Raw genomic sequence first — 22,916 nt, 5'->3', positions numbered from 1 at the left:
GGAAAAAAATGTAAAAAACACAAACACATGGAGCCTAAGCAGTGCATTACTAAATAACCAAGAGATCACTGAAGAAATCAAAGAGGAGATCAAAAAATACCTAGAGACAAATGACAACGAAAACACGACGATCCAAAACCTACGGGATGCATCAAAAGCAGTTCTAAAAGGGAAGTTTATAGCTATACAAGCCTACCTCAAGAAACAAGAAAAATCTCAAATAAACAATCTAACCTTACGCCTAAAGGAACTAGAGAAAGAAGAACAAACAAACCCCAAAATTTGCAGAAGGAAACAAATCATAAAGAGCAGAGCAGAAATAAATGAAATAGAAACAAAGAAAACAATAGCAAAGATCAATAAAACTAAAAGCTGGTTCTTTGAGAAGATAAACAAAATACATAAACCATTACCCAGACTCATCAAGAAAAAGAGGGAGAGGACTCAAATCAGTAAAATAACAAATGAAAAAGGAGAAGTTACAACAGACACTGCAGAAATACAAAGCATCCTAAGAGACTACTACAAACAACTCTACGCCAATAAAATGGACAACCTGGAAGAAATGGAAAAATTCTTAGAAAGGTATAACCTTCCAAGACTGAACCAGGAAGAAATAGAAAATATGAACAGACCAATCACAAGTAATAAAATTGAAACTGTGATTTAAAATCTTCCAACAAAAAAAGTTCAGGCCCAGACGGCTTCACAGGTGAATTCTATCAAACATTTAGAGAAGAGCTAACACCCATCCTTCTCAAACTCTTCCAAAAAATTGCAGAGGAAGGAACACTCCCAAACCCATTCTATGAGGCCACCATCACCCTGATACCAAAACCAAAGATACTCAAAAAAAGAAAATTACAGACCAGTATCACTGATGAATATAGATGCAAAAATCCTCAACAAAATACTAGCAAACAGAATCCAACAACACATTAAAAGTTGATACACCATGATCAAGTGGGATTTATCCCAGGGATGCAAGGCTTCTTCAGTATATGCAAATCAATCAATGTGATACACCATTTTAACAAATTGAAGGATAAAAACCATATGATCATCTCAATAGATACGGAAAAAGCTTTTGACAAAATTCAACACTGATTTATGATAAAAACTCTCCACAAAGTGGGCATAGAGGGAACCTACCTCAACATAATAAAGGCCATATATGACAAACCCACAGCAAACATCATTCTAAATGGTGAAAAACTGAAAGCATTTCCTCTAAGATCAGAAACAAGACAAGGATGTCCACTCTTGCCTCTATTATTCGACATAGTTTTGGAAGTCCTAGCCACGGCAATCAGAGGAGAAAAAGAAATAAAAGGAATACAAATTGGAAAAGAAGAAGTGAAACTGTCACTGTTTGCAGATGACATGATACTATACATAGGGAATCCTAAAGAGGCCACCAGAAAACTACTAGAGGTAATCAATGAATTTGGGAAAATTGCAAGATACAAGATTAATGCACAGAAATCTCTTGCATTCCTATACACTAATGATGAAAAATCTGAAAGAGAAATTAAGGAAACACTCCCATTTACCATTGCAACAAAAAGAATAAAATACCTAGGAATAAACCTACCTAAGGGGACAAAAGACCTGTATGCAGAAAACTATAAGACACTGTTGAAAGAAATTAGATGATACAAACAGATGGAGAGATATACCATGTTTTTGGATTGGAAGAATTAATATTGTGAAAATGACTATACTACCCAAAGCAATCTACAGATTCAATGCAATCCCTATCAAATTGCCAGTGGCATTTTTCACAGAACTAGAACAAAAAATCTTAAAATTTGTATGGAGATACAAAAGACCCCGAATAGCCAAAGCAGTGTTGAGGGAAAGAAACGGAGCTGGAGGAATCAGACTCCCGGACTTCAGACTATACTACAGAGCTGCAATAATCAAGACAGTATGGTACTGGCACAAAAACAGAAATATAGATCAATGGAACAGGATAGAAAGCCCAGAGATAAACCCAAGCAACTATGGTCAACCTATCTATGACAAAGGAGGAAAAGATATATAATGGAGAAAAGACAGTCTCTTCAATAAGTGGTGCTGGGAAAACTGGACAACTACATGTAAAAGAATGAAATTAGAACACTCCCTAACACCATACACAAAAATAAACTCAAAATGGATTCGAGACCTAAACGTAAGACTGGACACTATTAAACTCTTAGAGGAAAACATATAAGAACGCTCTTTGACATAAATCACAGCAAGATCTTTTGTGATCCACCTCCTAGAGTAATGTAAATAAAACCAAAAATAAACAAATGGGACCTAATGAAACTTAAAAGCTTTTGCAAAGCAAAGGAAACTGCAAACAAGATGAAAAGACAACCCTCAGTATGGGAGAAAATATTTGCAAATGAATCAACAGACAAAGGATTAATCTCCAAAATATATAAACAGCTCATGCAGCTCTATATTAAAAAAACAAACAACCCAATGAAAAATGGGCAGAAGACCTAAATAGACATTTCTCCATAGAAGACATATAGATGGCCAAGAAGCACATGAAAAGCTGCTCAACCTCTCTAATTATTAGAGAAATGCAAATCAAAACTTCAATGAGGTATCATCTCACACCAGTTAGAATGGGCATCATCAGAAAAGATACAAACAACAAATGCTGGAGAGGGTGTGGAGAAAAGGGAACCCTCTTGCACTGTTGGTGGGAATGTAAATAGATACCGCCAGTATGGAGAACAGTATGGAGGTTCCTTAAAAAACTAAAAATAGAATTACCATATCACCCAGCAATCCCACTGCTGGGCATATACCCAGAGAAAACCATAATTCAAAAAGACACATGCACCCCAATGTTCATTGCAGTACAATTTACAATAGCCAGGACATGGAAGCAACCTAAATGCCCATCTACAGATGAATGGATAAAGAAGATGTGGTACATATATACAATGGAATATTACTCATCCATAAAAAGGAACAAAATTGGGTCATGTGTAGAGACATGGATGAATCTAGAGACTGTCATACAGAGTGAAGTAAGTCAGAAAGAGAAAAACAAATATCGTATATTAACGCATATATGTGGAACCTAGAAAAATGGTACAGATGAACCGGTTTGCAGGGCAGAAATTGAGACACAGATGTAGAGAACAAACGTATGGACACCAAGGGGAGAAAGTGGCGGGGCGGGGGGGAGGGTGGGGCGGCTTGGTGGGATGAATTGGGAGATTGGGATTGACATGTATACACGGATGTGTATAAAATGGATAACTAATAAGAACCTGCTATATAAAAAAATAAATAAAATTAAATTTTAAAAAAAATGTATTATACTTATATTCCCTAGTGGATTAAAAAAAAATGCTCACCAAAGAAGGCTTATGCAAGGAATCAAGAAGTTGATGACTTATTTTGACCACCTGAAGTGGCAACCTGGGTCCCTTAAAAAAAAAAGACACATGCACCCCAATGTTCATTGCAGCACTATTTACAATAGCCAGGTCATGGAAGCAACCTAAATGCCCATCTACAGATGAATGGATAAAGAAGATGTGGTACATATATACAATGGAATATTACTCAGCTATAAAAAGGAACGAAATTGGGTAATTTGTCGAGATGTGGATGGATCTCGAGACTGTCATACAGAGTGAAGTAAGGCAGAAAGAGAAAAACAAATATTGTATATTAACGCATATATATGGAACCTAGAAAAAGTGGTACAGATGAACCATTTTTTGCAGGGCAGAAATTGAGACACAGGTGTAGAGAACAAACATATGGGCACCAAGGGGGCAAAGTGAGGGGTGGGTGGTGGTGTGATGAATTGGGAGATTGGGATTGACATATATACACTAATAGGTATGAAATGGATAACTAGTAAGAACCTGCTGTATAAAAAAATAAATAAAATATAAAAATTAATAAAAGAAACAGAAACCCAAGGATTAAATCCTTGACCATAACTTCGTAACCTATGCTGAATAGCATCACACAGTGTGTGAACACATGGATTCCGAGACCTCGTCTGTGTTACCAAGTCCCATTTTTGTGACACATTATTTGTGTGAACAGTATAATTCTTCATAAATCATAAAATTGCACAGTTACTGGCGTTGGTTAACTGAAGTTTTGTATTTAATTTGAGATTTTTCTTCAGCTTGGGCCAGGTATAAATAACGGCCTCCTCAGAGCTGCTTAAACACTTCAAACACAGTCTCACAGGCCACGTGAAACAGGTGTTGAGTGCTCCTGAGTATGCACGGCTGTTAGGATTCATGTCAAAACTGACCCTTCAACTGGATAATAAAATCTGTACCTCCACTACTTCCAAACAGAGTTAGACTTCGAAACTTTTAAGCAGGCACCAAGCTGTTGATATATGCACTTATACTTACTGGTCATTCATCTCTTTGTAACACTTGTGTGTGTGTGTAAAAGATGTCCAACTGACCTTTTCATCTTTTGTCCAATTATTCAGACCCTCAGCATACTTTCTCTGCAGGTTCAGGTATCTTCTTTCTATACACAAATTTTAAATATGCACTCTTTCCCATTTAGGATAGTGAGTATTACAATTCACTGAGATGGATTCTTGAAAACGATCCAACAGAACTGGACCTCAGGTTTGTCATAGATGAAGAACTTTTTGGACAGGTTTGTAAATTTTGATTAATTAAAATGGTACATAAATTGTGGAACTTTAGAACTTAAGTTTAATAACTTAAGTGAAATGTCATAACTTAAGTTTAGATGTTAAATAATGCATGTACTCAACATATTTCTGCACTCTATTTTTAAATTTATTTTCCAGTAACGAAAGCTGTCTCTCAGAAAGAATTTCTGCTTCTTTAACATTTGACTCATTCCATATTTATTTTAGTAAAACTAATATTTCAAGTTTTCTTAGCTTTTGAATGGATTTAATTTAAAACACCAGGTTTCTGGTATAACTATCATATTTATACTTAATTTTTTTCACTAAAATAACATATCAAGGTATCATGCTTAATTTTAGACCCATCAACATGAGTTGAAAATCGGCGGGTCAGAAATAGTCGTCACCAATAAGAACAAAAAGGAATATATTTAGTAAGTATTTTGTTGTAAGTATTTTACTCTATTTAGTAAATTATTGGAAATAATTTTATACTTCTTTCTGGGAAGACTCTTTGTACCTTTTTTCTCTTACCCCAGAGTCAGAGCCTCAATGTTCTTTTTCTCTTTCTGTAACCATGTCATATTACTCACTCATGTTCATGTTTTTGCCTTGGGCTTAGCTAGTCTTTATTTTTTGTTTCTAACCAGAATACATGTACCTTAACAGTTTTTCTTGTTTCCTGTGAAAACGATGAAATGTTTTGTTTGTTTTAGTCTTGTAATACAATGGCGATTTGTAAACCGAATCCAGAAGCAAATGGCTGCTTTTAAAGAGGTACTCATTTTGTTTCCTCTTCTATAACTTCAAAGTACAGTCCGTAAGTTTTAAATATTGGGCCTTATCATGTCAGAGAAAAAGTAGTATATGACTTTTTAAAACCATTTTAAATTCATTTTCATACTGACAAAATATTAAATGAATAGATGTTGAGTTAAAATGCAATCATTCAAGAAATCCATGCAATAAACAGTCCTCCTTAACGTGGATCCCCCTCAGCTTTCCCAGTCCCACTTCCCTCACCTTAAGTAACCTTGGGTGAACAAAGGAACAAGAGTGCTAGAGGGATGGTGGAATATACTATTTGTTTCTTTTCCTAAATGGGGTCACATCATACATGTTGGTTTGTGACTCACTTTCTTCGCTTATCAAATACTTATTGGAGGTCTTTACCTGTCAAGATATATAGCGACCTTTCTTTGTGGCTGCCTTTTATTCATACTCTAAATTCATAAGTGATTTAAACTTGCCAATTGATAGACATTTAGGCTGTTGTCAGGGCATTCATTTCCTAAGCTAACTAAAAGTCTTCTGTTAAATATTTATCACATACTTTTTCATTTATTCAACATTGAGCACTGACTGTGTCTGGTGCTATGCGAGAGGCAAAGAGACATAGGTCCTGCTGTCAAGGAGCAGAGACTCTAAAGGGGGAAATGGACAGAGGGAAGCCTGCAGTACTAGGTGAGCAGAGAAGAGAGGTAGAAACCAGAGCAGAGAGAGGTGGAGGCAGGGGAGGGGAGGGCTCGAGGGATCGGCCAGCCACAAAGGAAGGGGAAATGCAATTCTAAGCAGAGGGAGCAGCACCTGTGAAGTGTGACAGTAAGACAGACTGGGCACACGTTAGAGAGAATACAAGCCATTGCTGTACTGGATAAGAGGATGCAAGAGGTGAAATTAAGCCTGGAGAGATGGGAAGAACCAGATGATGGGGGCCCTGTTTGTTCAGAGTTTTCTCTGAAGTCCAGTGAGGGAAGAAGGTGGCATTAAAGGCTATTAACAATAGAACACCAGGATTCAATGTATTGATACATTTTGGTCAGATCATTCTGGAAGTGGTATGTAATGAGCTAGAGAGGGCAAGACGAGCCGCAGAGGCTAGTTGGAAAGTGCTGCAGTAATCCCAGGGAGAAATGGTAAGGGCAGTGGGAAGAAAGCTGTGTGGGCACGTGAGTGGCTCTCAGGAAGGGAGATCTACAGCTTAGGGTGATTTAAAGGATAGAGATCTGGGGATCCTCTGCATGTGTGTAGTGGAGGTGTGGACTAGACAAGATGGAAAATTCAAAAGAACAGTAAGAACGGTGAGAGTGGATGGCCACACGTGGGGATGTGGGAACACCAACATTTAAGGAACGGACAGGAGAAACGGAGACGTCAAAGGAAATCAGCAAAGGCAGACAGACATAGGAGGAAAACCATCAACAACAGCAGAGTTTCAAGAACAAAGGTGGTGTCAACAATATCGTAGTGCAGAGAAGTCAAATAAGATAGGGAACTAAAAAGCATGTAGTAGATGTAGCTGCAGAGCTGTCTTTGAGTTTCTCCAGGACACCTTCAGGGAAGCATTGATGAAGAGGTCAGATTGCAGTGGTTGAGGGATAGATGGGGGTGAGCGAGGGGATTTGGAAATGCATAGTAACACTGTCCAGAGTGTGGAGAGCAGAAAGAGGGGCTTGCTTTCTTGTTTTGTTTTTAAGGTAGATAAGGCTTGAACAAATTTAGATGCATCAAGAGTGAGCTCATAAAGGTTTAGTGATGACATCCTTGAGGAAGCAGATGAAGCACAGAGAGGAAGTGGTCCCTCTCTCCACAGCAGTGGGGAGGAGGCCCTCGTGGATGTTGGTGCTGGTTGGTATGTGGGGATGCAGAAGGTTGAGGGAATTCCATCCTGCAGAATTGCCTCTATTTTCTCTCTCAAGTAGAAATTGTCTGCTGTAAAGAAGGGGTGACATGGAGGAGGAGGAGGCTTAAAAATTGTGGGGAAGTTTTAAAATAGCCACTTTGAGGAATCAGTGAGAGAACAGACATGTATCCTTTCTTGCCAACACTGAAATGTCAGTTAAGAGCCCATGAATGTATAGTGGAAGAAGACAAAGTATGGGATTGTCCATTGACCCCACTGACCAGGATTTTAAATATATTCTTTCTACTAGGGATTTTTTGAACTGATACCACAGGATCTCATCAAAATTTTTGATGAAAACGAACTAGAGGTAAGAAATACTGTTCATATCTTAAAACAGGACTTTTGTTGCCATTATTTTTCATGTCTACAGTTTGACATTTCTTATTACGTAGCTTCTGATGTGTGGCTTGGGAGATGTCGATGTGAATGACTGGAGAGAACACACAAAGTACAAAAATGGCTACAGTGTAAATCATCAAGTCATCCAGTGGTTTTGGAAGGTAATGGAAAGCTTCTATTTTCATAAATTACTTTTCAGTAGATTCAGTCATATTTAACTATACTAGTGATCACATAGGGATGCGACAAAAAATATATATAGCCCTGCCAAAATTATCTTTGATTTTGTACTGTATACGTTTACCTTCTGGAATATGGTTCCAACCTCCATGCATATTTTTAGATACGTAAAATGTGCAGCATGTAGTAAGTGGCAGTGACAGCTGAGATAAGCACTTGATTCCTTACTAAAGTTGGGACTCTTCAAGGGAACTTGTACTAACCTGCAGTGTATTCTCTGGGACTCCTGCATGGCTCCTTGGAATGTGATTTTCCATCTTGTACAGAAATGTGTATGCTACTCAATAATACCAGTAAATAACAATTTTTTAAAAGCCGTGAGTCACATCTGAGAGGAAATGTTGTCACTTTATTAGGCTATAATCCCATTCTAAAGAGTTACCATGTAGCCTTGGAAATGAAGTTTCAAGAACTTTGTGAACCACCCATAAGCACAACTTGAACTAAAAGAAACATGCAAATTTCATAAGTGATCATTAATGCTCTAACTAACTTCTGATAGCATATTTTTCAGGATAGTTTTGTTACCGTTTTTTCCCAGTGATGTTCCTAAGTGCTGCTTTTATCTTTTGCAGGCTGTTTTAATGATGGACTCAGAAAAAAGAATACGATTACTTCAGTTTGTCACTGGCACATCCCGTGTGCCTATGAATGGATTTGCTGAACTGTATGGTAAGGATTTCCATCGATCATTAAAAGATGGAGCTTATGGCAGTTGTCTTTTTCATGGCTGACTAGTCTTCAGGCTTCTATCATTTATACAAATATTTAGCTTAATTTTAAAAATTAAGATTTTAAAATGATTATAATTCAATACACTGAAGTAGGTCAAAATAGATGTACACCTTCTAATCAGATAGCAAAGGAGAAAACTGCAAACATGAAGTGACTCAAGTTACTTCCCGTTCTTGAATTTTAAATTTGATTCCCACCCTGCATTCCATTGCAGAAAAAGCATTGCCTGTAGTGTGATGGTTTAGGGCAGGCAGCGTGTAAAGTTCCACAGGGTGTTAATAAGCGTACAACAAAACACAGAGAGTATCGTAGTAGAGTACATTTGGGGGAAAGAACGGACTAAATGAAGTTAAATATTCTGTTTATTGGAATGACATTTACTTGCTTTTAAAGATACCAAGAAGAACAAATCTTTCAGAGAAAGTAGAGCCAAGATTGGAGCCCTACTGTCCCCTCCTTGGTCAACCTGGTTTCCTTGTTAAGCTTCATTTATATCTGTTTGCAGAACCTGTCAAGCAGTTGCCACTTCTCCACCTAGAGTAACCACTCCCAGTAGGAAGGCTGAGACAAGAGCTTTGCTGCTCACCAGTGTGCTCATTGGAAAGACAAATCCAGTTAAGCAGGGCAAACACCCCTTCCATCTCTAGATCCAGTGCCCTCTTTTATGCAGCCCAGGCCTACAGCCGTCAACTGATATAATGAATTTTTTGGAATTTGGGGGAGATATCCCACACACAGGTCCAGAGTTATTAGTGTTAGACTATAAATTCAAATTCTTAAGGGTTTACAAAAGAAGTAGAAGTTGCTTCAGAATGTTAATATTGCAGTGCAGTATTATCTAGCCAATAAAAAGTATGTTACATTTTTTTAACATCTTTATTGGAGTATAATTCCTTTATAATGGTGTGTTAATTTCTGCTGTATCACAAAGTGAATCAGCTATACGTATACATATATCCCCATATCCCCTCCCTTTTGTGTCTCCCTCCCACCCTCCCTATCCCACCTCTCTAGGTGGTCAGAGCACTGAGCTGATCTCCCTGTGTTGTGCGGCTGCTTCCCACTACCTATCTATTTTACATTTGGTAGTGTATATATGTCCATGCCACTCTCTCACTTCGTCCCAGCTTACCCTTTCCCTTCCCCATGTCCTCAAGTCCATTCTCTACGTCTGCAGTTTTATTCCTGTCCTGCCTCTAGGTTCTTCAGAACCTTTTTTTTTTTTTTTTTTAGATTCCATGTATATGTGTTAGCATACAGTATTTGTTTTCCTCTTTCTGACTTACTTCACTCTGTATGATAGACTCTAGGTCCATCCACCTCACTACAAATCAATTTCGTTTCTTTTTATAGCTGAGTAATATTCCATTGTATATATGTGCCACATCTTCTTTATCCATTCATCTGTCGATGGACACTTAGGTTGTTTCCGTGTCATGGCTATTGTAAATAGTGCTGCATTGAACATTGTGGTACATGACTCTTGTTTTTGTTTGTTTGTTTGTTTTTGCGGTACGCGGGCCCCTCACTGCTGTGGCTCCTCCCATTGCGGAGCCCAGGCTCCGGATGTGCAGTCTCAGCGGCCATGGCTCACGGTCCCAGCCGCTCCGCGGCATGTGGGAATCTTCCCGGACCGGGGCACAAAGCCGTGTCCCCTGCATCGGCAGGCGGACTCTCAACCACTGCGCCACCAGGGAAGCCCATGACTCTTTTTGAATTATGGTTTTCTCAGGGTAAATGCCCAGTATTGGGATTGCTGGGTCATATGGTAGCTCTATTTTTAGTTTTTTAAGGAACTTCCATACTGTTCTCCATAGTAGCTGTATCAATTTACATTCCCACCAACAGTGCAAGGGGGTTTCCTTTTTTCCACACCCTCTCCAGCATTTATTGTTTGTAGACTTTCTGATGATGGCCATTCTGACCAGTGTGAGGTGATACCTCATTGTAGTTTTGATTTGCATTTCTGTAATGATTAGTGATGTTGAGCATCCTTTCATGTGTTTGTTGGCAATCTGTATATCTTCTCTGGAGAAATGTCTATTTAGGTCTTCTGCCCAGTTTTGGATTGGCTTGTTTGTTTTTTTGATATTGAGCTACATGAGCTGCTTGTATATTTTGGAGATTAATTCTTTGTCAGTTGCTTCATTTGCAAATATTTTCTCCCATTCTGAGGGTTGTCTTTTCATCTTGTTTCCTTTGCTGTGCAAAAGCTTTTAAGTTTCATTAGGTCCCATTTGTTTATTTTTGTTTTTATTTCCTTTTCCCCAGGAGGTGGGTCAAAAAGGGTCTTGCTGTGATTTATGTCATAGAGTGTTCTGCCTATGTTTTCCTCTAAGAGTTTTATAGTGTCTGGCCTTAAATTTAGGTCTTTAATCCATTTTGAGTTCATTATTGTGTATGATGTTAGGGAGTGTTCTAATTTCATTCTTTTATATGTAGCTGTCCAGTTTTCCCAGCACCACTTATTGAAGAGGCTGTCTTTTCTCCGTTGTATACTCTTGCCTCCTTTATGAAAAATAAGGTGACCATATGTGTGTGGGTTTATCTCTGGACTTTCTATCCTGTTCCATTCATCTATATTTCTGTTTTGTGTCAGTACCATACGGTCTTGATTACTGTAGCTTTGTAGTATAGTCTGAAGTCAGGGAGCCTAATTCCTCCAGCTCTGTTTTCTTTCTCAGGATTGCTTTGGCTATTCTGGGTCTTTTGTGTTTCAATACAGATTGTGAAATTTTTTGTTCTAGTTCTCTGAAAAATGCCATTGGTAGTTTGATAGAGATTGCACTGAATTTGTACATTGCTTTGGATAGTAGAGTCATTTTCACAATGTTGACTCTTCCCATCCAAGAACATGGTATATCTCACCATCTGTTTTTATCATCTTTAATTTCTTTCATCAGTGTCTTACAGTTTTCTGCGTACAGGTCTTTTGTCTCCTTAGGTAGGTTTATTCCTAGGTATTTTATTCTTTTTGTTGCAATGGTAAATGGGAGTGTTTCCTTGATTTCTCTTTCAGATTTTTCATCATTAGTGTATAGGAATGCAAGAGATTTCTGTGCATTAATTTTGTATCCTGCAACTTTACCACATTCATTGATTAGCTCTAGTAGTTTTCTGGTGGCATCTTTAGGATTCTCTATGTATAGTATCATGTCATCTGCAAACAGTGACAGTTTCACTTCTTCTTTTTCAATTTGTATTCCTTTTATTTCTTTTTCTCCTCTTATTGCCGTGGCTAGGACTTCCAAAACTATGTCGAATAATAGTGGCAAGAGTGGACATCCTTGTCTTGTTCCTGATCTTAGAGGAAATGCTTTCAGTTTTTCACCATTTAGAATGATGTTTGCTGTGGGTTTGTCATATATGGCCTTTATTATGTTGAGGTAGGTTCCCTCTATGCCCACTTTCTGGAGAGTTTTTATCATAAATCGGTGTTGAATTTTTCAAAAGCTTTCTCTGCATCTATTGAGATGATCATATGGTTTTTATCCTTCAATTTGTTATTATGATGTATCACACTGATTGATTTGCATATATGGAAAAGTCCTTGCATCCCTGGGATAAACCCCACTTGATCATGGTGTATCAACTTTTAATGTGTTGTTGGATTCTGTTTGCTAGTATTTTGTTGAGGATTTTTGCATCTATATTCATCAGTGATACTGGTCTGTAATTTTCTTTTTTTGAGTATCTTTGTCTGGTTTTGGTGTCAGGGAGACGGTGGGCTCATAGAATGAGTTTGGGAGTGTTCCTTCCTCTGCAATTTTTTGTAAGAGTTTGAGAAGGATGGGTGTTAGCTCTTCTCTAAACGTTTGATAGAATTCACCTGTGAAGCCCTCTGGTCCTGGGCTTTTGTTTGTTGGAAAATTTTTAATCACAGTTTCAATTTCATTGCTTGTGATTGGTCTGTTTCTATTTCTTCCTGGTTCAGTCTCAAAAGGTTGTGCTTTTCTAAAAATTTGCCAATTTCTTCCAGGTTGTGCATTTTATTGGCATATACTTGCTTGTTGTAATCTCCCATGATCCTTTGTATTTCTGCAGTGTCAGTTGTTACTTCTCCTCTTTCATTTCTAATTCTGTGTCAATTTTGTTTATCTTCTCAAAGAACCAGCTTTTAGTTTTATTGATCTTTGCTATTGTTTCCTTCATTTCTTTTTCATTTATTTCTGATCTGGTCTTTATGATTTCTTTCCTTCTTCTAACTTTGGGCGTTTTTTTGTTCTTCTTTCTCTAACTGCTTTAGGTGTAAGGTTAGGTTGTTTATTTGAGATTTTTCTTGTTTCTTGAGGTAGGATTTTATTGCTCTAAACTTCCCTCTTAGAACTGCTTTTGCTGCATCCCATAGGTTTTGGGTTGTCGTGTTTTCATTGTCATTTGTTTATAGATTTTTTTTATTTCTTCAGTGATCTCTTGGTTATTTAGTAGAGTATTGATTAGTCTCCATGTATTTGTATTTTTTACCATTTTTTTCCTGTAATTGATATCTAGTCCTATAGTGTTGTGGTCGGAAAAGATACTTGATACAATTTCAATTTTCTTAAATTTACCAAGGCTTGATTTGTGACCCAAGATATGATCTATCCTGAAGAATATTCCATGAGTGCTTGAGAAGAAAGTGTATTCTGTTGTTTTGGGGTGGGATGTCCTATAAATATCAATTAAGTCCATCTTGTTTAATGTGTCATTTGAAGCTTGTGTTTCCTTATTTATTTTCATTTTGGATCTTCTGTCCATTGGTGAAAGTGGGGTGTTAAAGTCCCCTACTATTATTGTGTTACTGTCAATTTCCCCTTTTATGGTTGTTAGCATTTGCCCTATGTATTGAAGTGCTCCTATGTTGGGTGCATAAATATTTACAATTGTTATATTATCTTCTTGGATTGATCCCTTGATCATTATGTAGTGTCCTTCTTTGTCTCTTGTAATAGTCTTTATTTTAAAGTCTATTCTGTCTGATATGAGAATTGCTACTTCAGCTTTCTTTTTATTTCCATTTGCATGGAATATCTTTTTTTCCATCCCCTCACTGTCAGTCTGTACATGTCCATAGGTCTGAAGTGGGTCTTTTGTAGGCAGCATGTATACGGGTCTTGTTTTTGTATCCATTCAGCCAGTCTTTGTCTTTTGGTTGGAGCATTTAATCCATTTACATTTAAGGGAATTATTGATATGTATGTTCCTATTACCATTTTCTTAATTGTTTTGGGTTTGTTATTGTAGTCTTTTCCTTCTCTTGTGTTTCCTGCCTAGAGAAGTTCCTTTAGCATTTGTTGTAGTGCTGAATTCTCTTAGCTTTTGCTTGTCTGTAAAGGTTTTAATTTCTCCATCGAATCTGAATGAGATCCTTGCTGGGTAGAGTAATCTTGGTTGTAGGCTTTTCCCTTTCATCACTTTAAATATGTCCTGCCACACCCTTCTGGCTTGCAGAGTTTCTGCTGAAGGATCAGCTGTTAACCTTATGGGGATTCCCCTGTATATTATTTGTTGCTTTTCCCTTGCTGCTTTTAATACGTTTTCTTTGTGTTTAAGTTTTAATAGTTTGATTAATATGTGTCTTGGCATGTTTCTCGTTGGATTTATCTTGTATTGGACTCTCTGCGCTTCCTGGACTTGACTATTTCCTTTCCCATATTAGCAATGTTCTCAACTATAATCTCTTCAAATACTTTCTCAGTCCCTTTCTTTTTCTCTTCTTCTTCTGTGACCCCTGTATTTCAAATGTTGGTGCGTTTAATGTTGTCCCAGAGGTCTCTGAGACTGTCCTCAATTCTTTTCATTCTTTTTTCTTTATTCTGCTCTGCGGTAGTTATTTCCACTATTTTATCTTCCAGGTCACTTATCCTTTCTTCTACCTCAGTTATTCTGCTATTGATTCCTTCTAGAGAATTTTTCATTTCATTTCATTTATTGTGTTGTTCATAAGTGTTTGTTTGCTCTTTAGTTCTTCTAGGTCCTTGTTAAACGTTTCTTATATTTTCTCTATTCTATTCCCAAGATTTTGGATCATATTTACTTTCATTACTCTGAATTCTTTTTTGGGTAGATGCCTATTTCCTCTTCATTTGTTTGGTCTGTTAGGTTTTTACCTTGCTCCTTCATCTGCTGTGTATTTCTCTGTCTTCTCATTTTGCTTAACTGTGTTTGGGGTTCACAGGCTGCAGGTTCATAGTTCCCGTTGTTTTTGGTGTCTGACATCAGTGGGTATGTTGGTTCAGTGGGTTGTGTAGGCTTCCTGGTGGAGGGGACTGGTGCCTTGTTCTGATGGTTGAGGCTGGATCTTGTCTTTCTGGTGGGCAGGACCACATCCAGTGGTGTGTTTTGGGGTGCCTGTGAACTTATTATGATTTTAGGCAGCCTCTCTGGTAATGGGTGGGGTTGTGTTCCTGTCTTGCTAGTCGTTTGACATGGGGTGTCCAGCACTGTAGCTTGCTGCTTGTTCAGGGGAGTTGGGTCTTAGCGTTGAGATAGAGATCTCTGGGAGAGCTCTCACCAACTGATATTACAAGGGGCTGGGAGGTCTCTTGTGGACCAATGTCCTGAACTCAGCTCTCCCACCTCAGAGGCTCAGGCCTGACACCTGGCCAGAGCACCAAGATCCTGGGTCATCCTGGAGAAGATGGACTGAAGCCAGGAGAAAGCTAGATGATGGGAGACCCATCAGAAGGCTTGTTTGGTGAGGTCAGGCAAAGGATGGTGACATTCTGTACCCAGGCTTTACTCGCGAAGGGGAAAGGGGTGCCTCGGGAAGCCAAGTGCGAACTTCCACGCAAAAGTATGTTACAGTGATATTGGTTGACTTACAGGAAGTTTTCCAGATGGATTGTTTAGGTGAGAGAATCAAGAGGAAAGGAAATATGATTCCATGCTATGGAAAACACAATGACAAAAGTACTGAAATTTTAACTGTATGGATAATTGTGATGGGTGATGTGTGAAAAGCAATGCTTTTTGAGAAAAGAGTAATATGGAATATTTAGGTATTTTTAGTGCTGCTTCTGACAACTATCCTCACACACACATATTTGGATATGAGTCTAAGACATCAGAGAAGTATGGAAGGTGTCTCATCATGTTGTCAGCATTGATGACCTGGGAGCTTGGAGGAATTTGAGAATTGGAGAAGGAAGAGCTAAGCGAAAACTCCAAGGGAAAAAAAAGTTTCTAAGAATGTCCATAATAAGAGGAAAATGTAGCATGTATAACATGATCCCATGCACATAAAATCCTATATAGATGCACATGCACAAAAAGATTCATGATAGGATGTTTACTCAGATTTAATGGTGGAATTTCAGGTTATTTTTGCATCTTTCATTATATAATCTCACTGCAAAAAAAATAAAGCAATGGAGAAAAAATAATCAGAAAAAGCTGTTTTCAGTGGGACTCAAAAACACACATTTTCTGTGTACCTATGACAGAGGTGGTATATGGAAATGCAGGGCTAGGAAACAGCAAAAGCCCCGTCAGACACACAACCCCCACCCCCTGCCCCAGGGCAGAGGGATACTGTGGTCCCAAATGCACTGATAGAAGAGGAGACCTCATTTCATGGCGGGACAGTAAAGTCATCAGGCCCAGGACAACATTATTTCTTCTGAGTTTAAAGCAACTAGATGTTCTCTGTGTGTTTAAGTTCTACATTAGCAAAAGCGAGTTGTGAAATGCCCAGAAATTCCTGTAAGACAAATTGAAACCAAAGCCACTCTTCTTCCTTGTAGGCTCAAACGGACCACAGTCATTTACAGTTGAGCAGTGGGGCACCCCGGAGAAGCTGCCAAGAGCTCATACGTGGTAAGCAGTTTCTCTGACCCTAGAGAACAAGTCCTCAGGGACAGAAGGTCCTCTTACAGTCTGGGTACGGAAGGTCTAGTTCCCTCTGTGCTGTGTTGGTGGCAGATATGGAGGGGGACGGGCGAGAGGAGAGGAGGAGGGCCGGGAATCAGCCACACCAACCCAGGAACAGCTGTTTCTTTACTGGGCAGGCCTGAAGACCAGGCAGCTGAACACTGGAGAGACCCATCTAAACTTTTGACCCGGGGACATCCCTGGCGGTCCAGTGGTTAAGATTCGGTGCTTCCACTGCAGGGGGCACGGGTTCGATCCCTGGTCAGGGAACTAAGATCCCAGATGCCACACGGTACAGCCAAAAAAAAAAGGTAAACTGTTGACCATATCTTGCTTCCATCACATGAATGATGATCCATCCCAAGAAGGACTAGAACATTCCATTTTGAAGGTTCAAATGACAGGAGCCCAGACGTTTGGAAATCAGGGTGGAGGTGAGAGGTCACCACCAAGAATTCCTGGGGAGAGTCCACACCTAGAGTCCAATCCTAAACATTCCTTCTCCCTGAGGAGAAAAGGTCTTTTCGTGTGGTTGAAACATAGCGCGCATAGCTGCACCATGAACAGTTTGCCCTGGGAACTCGCTTTGTCAGTGTCTGCAATAACCAGCCCCTCTCTGTTCTTTCAGCTTTAATCGCTTGGACTTGCCACCGTATGAGTCCTTTGAAGAATTATGGGATAAACTTCAGATGGCCATTGAGAACACTCAGGGTTTTGATGGCGTCGATTAGATTACAAGTAACCACCTATGGTGTTTTACTGCCGCTCTTTTATAAGCAAAATCTTGACTTAAAATTTTCCAGGGAACTACTAACCCTTGGCCATTGATGCTTCCCAGATATTGGAGAAAATCATGTCAAAGAATTAGAAGAAATAGTATGACAACTTTTCCATTATTTCATTCACTTATATAAGGTGTTGCTTTTACGCAGTTGTTTTGTTCTATCTTGAGTTCACCCTCTAGTATAAAAGTCCTGTGTGCCTGAAATCGTGAGTGTTGTCCTTGACATTTACCTCTTTTACAGTATTTGCCAGGCAGTTTCTTAAACTACTGAAATTATAACTGTGAAATATTTGTGATAAGTGTCATGTGTGAAAAGTTTGATGCTTTTTGAGAAGGAAACGGAAATTGGGGGAAAAAACTTTAATATTGAGTACACTACAATATAGTCAGTGCTGCCTGCAGCTAGTTATTATTTTGTAGACCTGCCTACTGCACATTACTGCCCAGATTTTTGGAAAAATCTTAGAAAGTATGTTACCTATATTTTTAGTCAACTGATTCACTTGCAAAAAGCTGCTTACTTCTTCATTTTAAAAAGCATTTGGCTTTTGTTAATATGCGGTTTTAGTAAGCAAGGTGGTTCATAAGACGTGAAGCAAATTCAAATTTGCGAAGGGTTAAGGTATTAACGCCTCCCTCTTGCCTGTATATCCTTATGGCTCATTGGTAGAGTCATCACTCTTTACTGTGTTAGTTTAGTTAAAAGAATTCCTTCTTCAAACTAAAGCTTGACAAAGCAGTATTCCTAAATAAGCCTTGAAGAACTAAGTTAAATGTATAATACTTGCCTTTACTAGTCATTCTTTACAGTTGCACAATTATGTAGTAAATATATGTTTACAGGGTTTCTTATGTTTACAGATTAAGCTAATCTCTGCAGTTGCATTTTTATATTTTTAGTATTTCACTTTAATCAAAAAACCAAATAATTTGTTAAAAATAACCAAAGAATAGTTATAAGGCATAATTTGTATTAAATTACCACATTTCTTATGCTTTTTTAAAAACCTGTTTACTATGAAAATGTTTTGCTATAAATCCAAAACTCTTTAGGCAAAATGCTACAGATAGACTCCGACTTGAACCAAACTGAAGTACATAAAAATCCTGTGCATGTATTCAGTGAAGGTTTACTGAATGCCTGCGATGTGCATAGCTCTGTCTAGGCCCTGGGGTGAGAGTCGTCAGCTTCAAAGAAATCTAGCTGAGTCCCCATCCTCAAGGAATTTAGAGATGTGTAAAGGAATTTTCAAACAATCAAAAGTCAGTCGGGGTGAGCAGAAGAAGGCAAAAGGGAAAGTGTTCCAGTGCCCCTGCAAAGATAAGTGTGCCAAGACTGTATTTATATATTTTATACCTACATTGGAATGATTATATAGAAAATGCTCTTGCAAAAAGATAAAGCTGTTTCTCAATATGGTATCTTCGTGATTTAGGGGTAATTGTAAATATATGTTATTAATCTTCTTAAATACATACATATATATATATATATATATATATGCATACTCTGAGAGTTGTAAAAAGTGCATCTGGCTCTTGGTTAAAGTTTGTTGGGGTCTAACACAATGGGTACCGTTCAGCACCTGGTAGGGATGTCCCATGTGACAGAAGCAAAACCACTTTCCAAACAGCACATCAGCAGCTCAGCTTAGGGAGAGTAATTCACAGATCTATGTACCCTGTGTCTTATCTTCACCTTGCTAACTAGCATTCAGGGGAGACCACCAGGTGTAGCCCTAATTTTATCGCTTACCAAATGCTTAAACTGAAGCAGCATACTTCACCTCTCCGGGCTCCTGGTGCTTCACCTGTCAAAGGAAAATAATGATGCACACTCTCATTGTCATGTAAGATTATTGTAAATTCCAGAAAGATGCTTTGTAAAGTATCACACGATCAGAAGGTGCTTTGCGCTGACCATCAGATTTTGTCAAATCAGGTGTGAACACGAACTACGCTCCCAAAGAAAAATCTCTTCATTTAAAAATAAAATGACTGCTGACAGACAAGGAAGTAGGAACATCTCTGATATTGAATATATACAGATATACATATGCATGTTTATCTGTACATGGATCTTACCATCAGAATTCATTTTCTCCACATGAGCAAAGGAATATTACTATGGGCCAATGCATTTTGGAATGTTCTCATTATGTAGAACTGAATGTGAAAACTATTTTTGTTAAAACAAGATTTTACCACATGATTGTTTAAATATCGCTTCTGTGAAATACAGCAGATATCAGAGCTTGAGAAAATACAAAGCTTGCCTTTCGTCCGATTCATTCACGTGGATGATTCTGTGACTCAGCTAAAACAGGGTGTTAAAGAAACCAGACACTCCCACCAGCCCCCAGCCACAGACCATCATCTCCCAGGCGTGCACTGATGGTCCAAAAGGAACCTGTATCAAGCAACACAGCCCCTCATCCCAGATAGCAAAGTTTCTCAAATGCATTCTACGGCTGGAAGTAAAATAGGGTCATTTATGAAAAGCAAGGATGTTGGGTTTTTTTTAGAGTTATAAGCACATAATTTTAGCCTATTATTTTCTCTGTAATCAAATTTTAACAGGCATAAAATTGTGCTACAAATGCATTTCATCCTAATTTAAATGGTTACTTCTTTTCATTTTTTATTTATAATGCTGAAATTATTCCAGAGAATTATCAAGTTAAACAATTCGTTTGGATTATAAGCCACTTGACATTGTTTTTTAAAATCTTCTCATATGGGAAAAAGATATCAAGATTAATGTATCAAAATTTATTGCATACTTTAAAATATAAAACCATTTTTTAAAATCTTGATGCCACAAATAAAGTTCTATTCTAGTAAAAACAGAAACTGTGATTCATTTTCAAATAGAAATGTTTCCAAGCCATTATCCTTAGCCAATAGCTCCTGATCTAGTTCTCTGCAGCAACGCGTGGAATTCTCAAGACAACCTTGAATTGATAGCAGGTTACCTAGCATGATTATAAACTCTTAACCACAGAGAATCTCCATTTTACAAACAGGTCCTGTTCCCAAAATCTGGTTGTTAGTAAAATATACAGAAGGCAATATAATAATAAAGTTACAAATGGACTGGATTTCAGACTTGCTGTTGTTCATTCCAGAGACCAGACATGGAACCTATTTATAACATTGTTTCTATGAGAAGAGGAATTCCAAGTGTTACTTCAGAAGTAAGTATCTTTTCATCCTTCCTCTGAACTCCTGGAAGTTTCCCAGGTAGAAGGGAATCCAACACCCTCACCCCCAGTCAGCCCTAGGAAGGTGCTGTTCCAGCCCTGTTTCTGCCAAAATCCAGACTAGTTGTAATCTATGGGGTCCAGACGCCTGCCTTCCCCGCTTCCACCCTTCCAGAGCTCACCAGCTCGGGCGGTAGCTAGCCGGCACCGTGCCTCCCCGTACAGGAAGTCCTTGCTTTGCTGTCCATCAGGGCAGGCACACTCCTTTTTATAAAGGATATTATACTAAGTGTTAGAATCTCAGGACCTCACTGTGAATAGTGGGCTTCAGTAGATTTGTGTGTATTTTTCTTGAGCGTTAAAGAATATCGCTAAATTAGCGGTCTGTTCGGTTCTGCCAGTCTCTTCATCTGCAATCCATCCTATGCGGTCCCTCCATCCCACACCAGTGTTTCCTTTCTCATATACAAATCTGATCAGGTTACTCTGCCAAAAACGCTCTGAAAGCTCCCCAGAGCCAGAAGGAAGAAGCCCAAACCTGTTGGCATGAAATGCAGTCTGTCCCCAGCTTAATGCACGAGTTCCACCTTCTATCGTACCCCACTCAGGCACCCTGCCCTCCACCCAAACCATGCCTCCCTCCAGCCCTTAATCACTGAAAACTTCTCTGCACCTGCTTATGTCCACTTGCAGAATCACTCCTCCTCTTGGAGCAGTGGAAGGGTGCTGTGGCCTGGCAGTTGGTACCTAGTAGCATGAATGGGATCGTATATTGCTGTGTTTGGTGTACATAATTCTCGCCTACAAACTTGGGCAGCTTGAAAACAGGGACTTCTTTGTATACATTTTTAATATGTTCATTCTCCAACACATAAATACAATGTGAGTATTGTTTGTGTATAGACCCAGTGCACATGTATTGAGCACCTACAGCATCCCTGGCCCTGTGCAGTGATACGCAGGAAGCTCTGTGTATAGGGGGATGATGGGAACTGTGAAAATACACATGCAGAGAAGGAGCTTGACTGAGATCCTGCGGAGCACCAGGGTCTGCAGTAAACACTTTATGTGGGTCCCATTTAATCTGCATAAAAACTCAGTGAGGCAGGTTTTGTAGGCTCAAAAAGGACAAGTAATACACCTGAGGCCACACAGCATATAAACTCAGTGGATTATGAACCACAACAAAAAAAAAGAAAGCTGTAGAATCCCATCAGCAAATTACCAAGGTGTATTCGTTTTCTGTTGCTGCATAACCCATGACCACAAAGCTAGCAGCTCAAATCAACACCCATTTATCATCTCACAGTTTAGTCAGTCATTAACTCCACATGGAATCTAAAATATGACACAAATGGGCTTATCTACAAAACAGAAACAGACTCACAGACATAGAGAACAGACTTGTGGTTGCCAAGGGGTAGGTGGGGGAGGGAGGGATTGGGAGTTTGGGATTAGCAGATGCAAACTGTCATGTATAGAATAGATAAAAGACAAGGTCCTACTGTATAAACTATATTCAGTATCCTATGATGAATCATAATGGAAAAGAATATGAAATAGTGTATATATATGTATAACTGAATCACTTTGCTGTTTAGCAGTAATTAACAGAACACTGTAAATCAACTATACTTGAATAAAATTAATTTAAAAATTAACAAAAAAGAAATCCACATGGGCTCAGCTGGCTTCTCTACTTAGGGCCTCACAGGCCAAAACCAAGGTGTCAACCAACCGAACTCTTAGCTGCTTCAGTGATTCTTCAGTTGTTGACAGAATCCAGTCCCTTGTGGCTAGAGTTCTGAGGTCCCCATTTGCTTGCTGGCTGTCATCTGGGGACCAGTCTAACCTTCTACAGGCCACATACATTTCCCATCACTTGGCTGTTACATCTTCAAGCCAGCAATGGTGTGTGCAATCCTTTTCATGCTTAGAACCTCCCTGATGCCTCCTTTTGCCGTCCTCTCTGCCACCAGGTGGAGAAAATTCTCACTTTCCAGGGCTCACTTGATTAGTCCCACCTCTATCATCTCCCCTTTTGAAGTCGACTGTGCTGTAGGCATAACACCGTCGTGGGGGTCACGGATTGCAGGCATTTGGGCCTTGAGCTTTTGGACCATTTGTAGAAATTCCACCTCCCACACAACCTAAAAGTAAAGGGTGGCAAAGGGTTATGGAGATGTGGCTTGAAAAACACTTAAATGTATCTAATTTTATAGTTCGTGGTTCAGGGTTCCATTCTTTACCAATGAAAAGCCTGATGGTACTATCAGCCGGTGGATTCATCTTCAGCAGCTGTGAATTCACGAATCACCACTCAGGTTTGTGGTTTTCTCAGTGGCATCAAGGTTGAATTGGCCTGAAATTAGATTCAACTCATCCTTAGAAGCTTCCTTATTATATAAAAGAGAACTAGAT

The 22,916-nt window shown here is 38.9% G+C and overlaps 1 protein-coding gene across 3 annotated transcripts in view; it reads left to right on the top strand.

Moving 5' to 3' along the window:
• NEDD4 (NEDD4 E3 ubiquitin protein ligase) overlaps nucleotides 1-20,139 on the top strand; it is a 149,500-nt gene extending 129,361 nt beyond the window's left edge. For all 3 annotated transcript variants that reach the window (XM_027123089.1, XM_027123088.1, XM_027123090.1), the window contains 8 exons: nucleotides 4,561-4,656; nucleotides 5,018-5,091; nucleotides 5,374-5,434; nucleotides 7,591-7,650; nucleotides 7,736-7,843; nucleotides 8,498-8,594; nucleotides 16,382-16,454; nucleotides 17,137-20,139. In XM_027123089.1, the coding sequence (XP_026978890.1) occupies nucleotides 4,561-4,656; nucleotides 5,018-5,091; nucleotides 5,374-5,434; nucleotides 7,591-7,650; nucleotides 7,736-7,843; nucleotides 8,498-8,594; nucleotides 16,382-16,454; nucleotides 17,137-17,239 (672 nt within the window). In that variant the 3' untranslated portion in view covers nucleotides 17,240-20,139. The remainder of the gene's footprint in view (nucleotides 1-4,560; nucleotides 4,657-5,017; nucleotides 5,092-5,373; nucleotides 5,435-7,590; nucleotides 7,651-7,735; nucleotides 7,844-8,497; nucleotides 8,595-16,381; nucleotides 16,455-17,136) is intronic.
• Nucleotides 20,140-22,916: the final 2,777 nt, after the last annotated feature.

Source organism: Aethalodelphis obliquidens, unplaced genomic scaffold (genome assembly GCF_003676395.1).
Source record: "Aethalodelphis obliquidens isolate GAN/ISIS:26980383/991018 unplaced genomic scaffold, ASM367639v1 scaffold26, whole genome shotgun sequence".
Taxonomy (NCBI): domain Eukaryota; kingdom Metazoa; phylum Chordata; class Mammalia; order Artiodactyla; family Delphinidae; genus Aethalodelphis; species Aethalodelphis obliquidens.
This window is presented reverse-complemented; position numbering and strand designations above follow the sequence as displayed.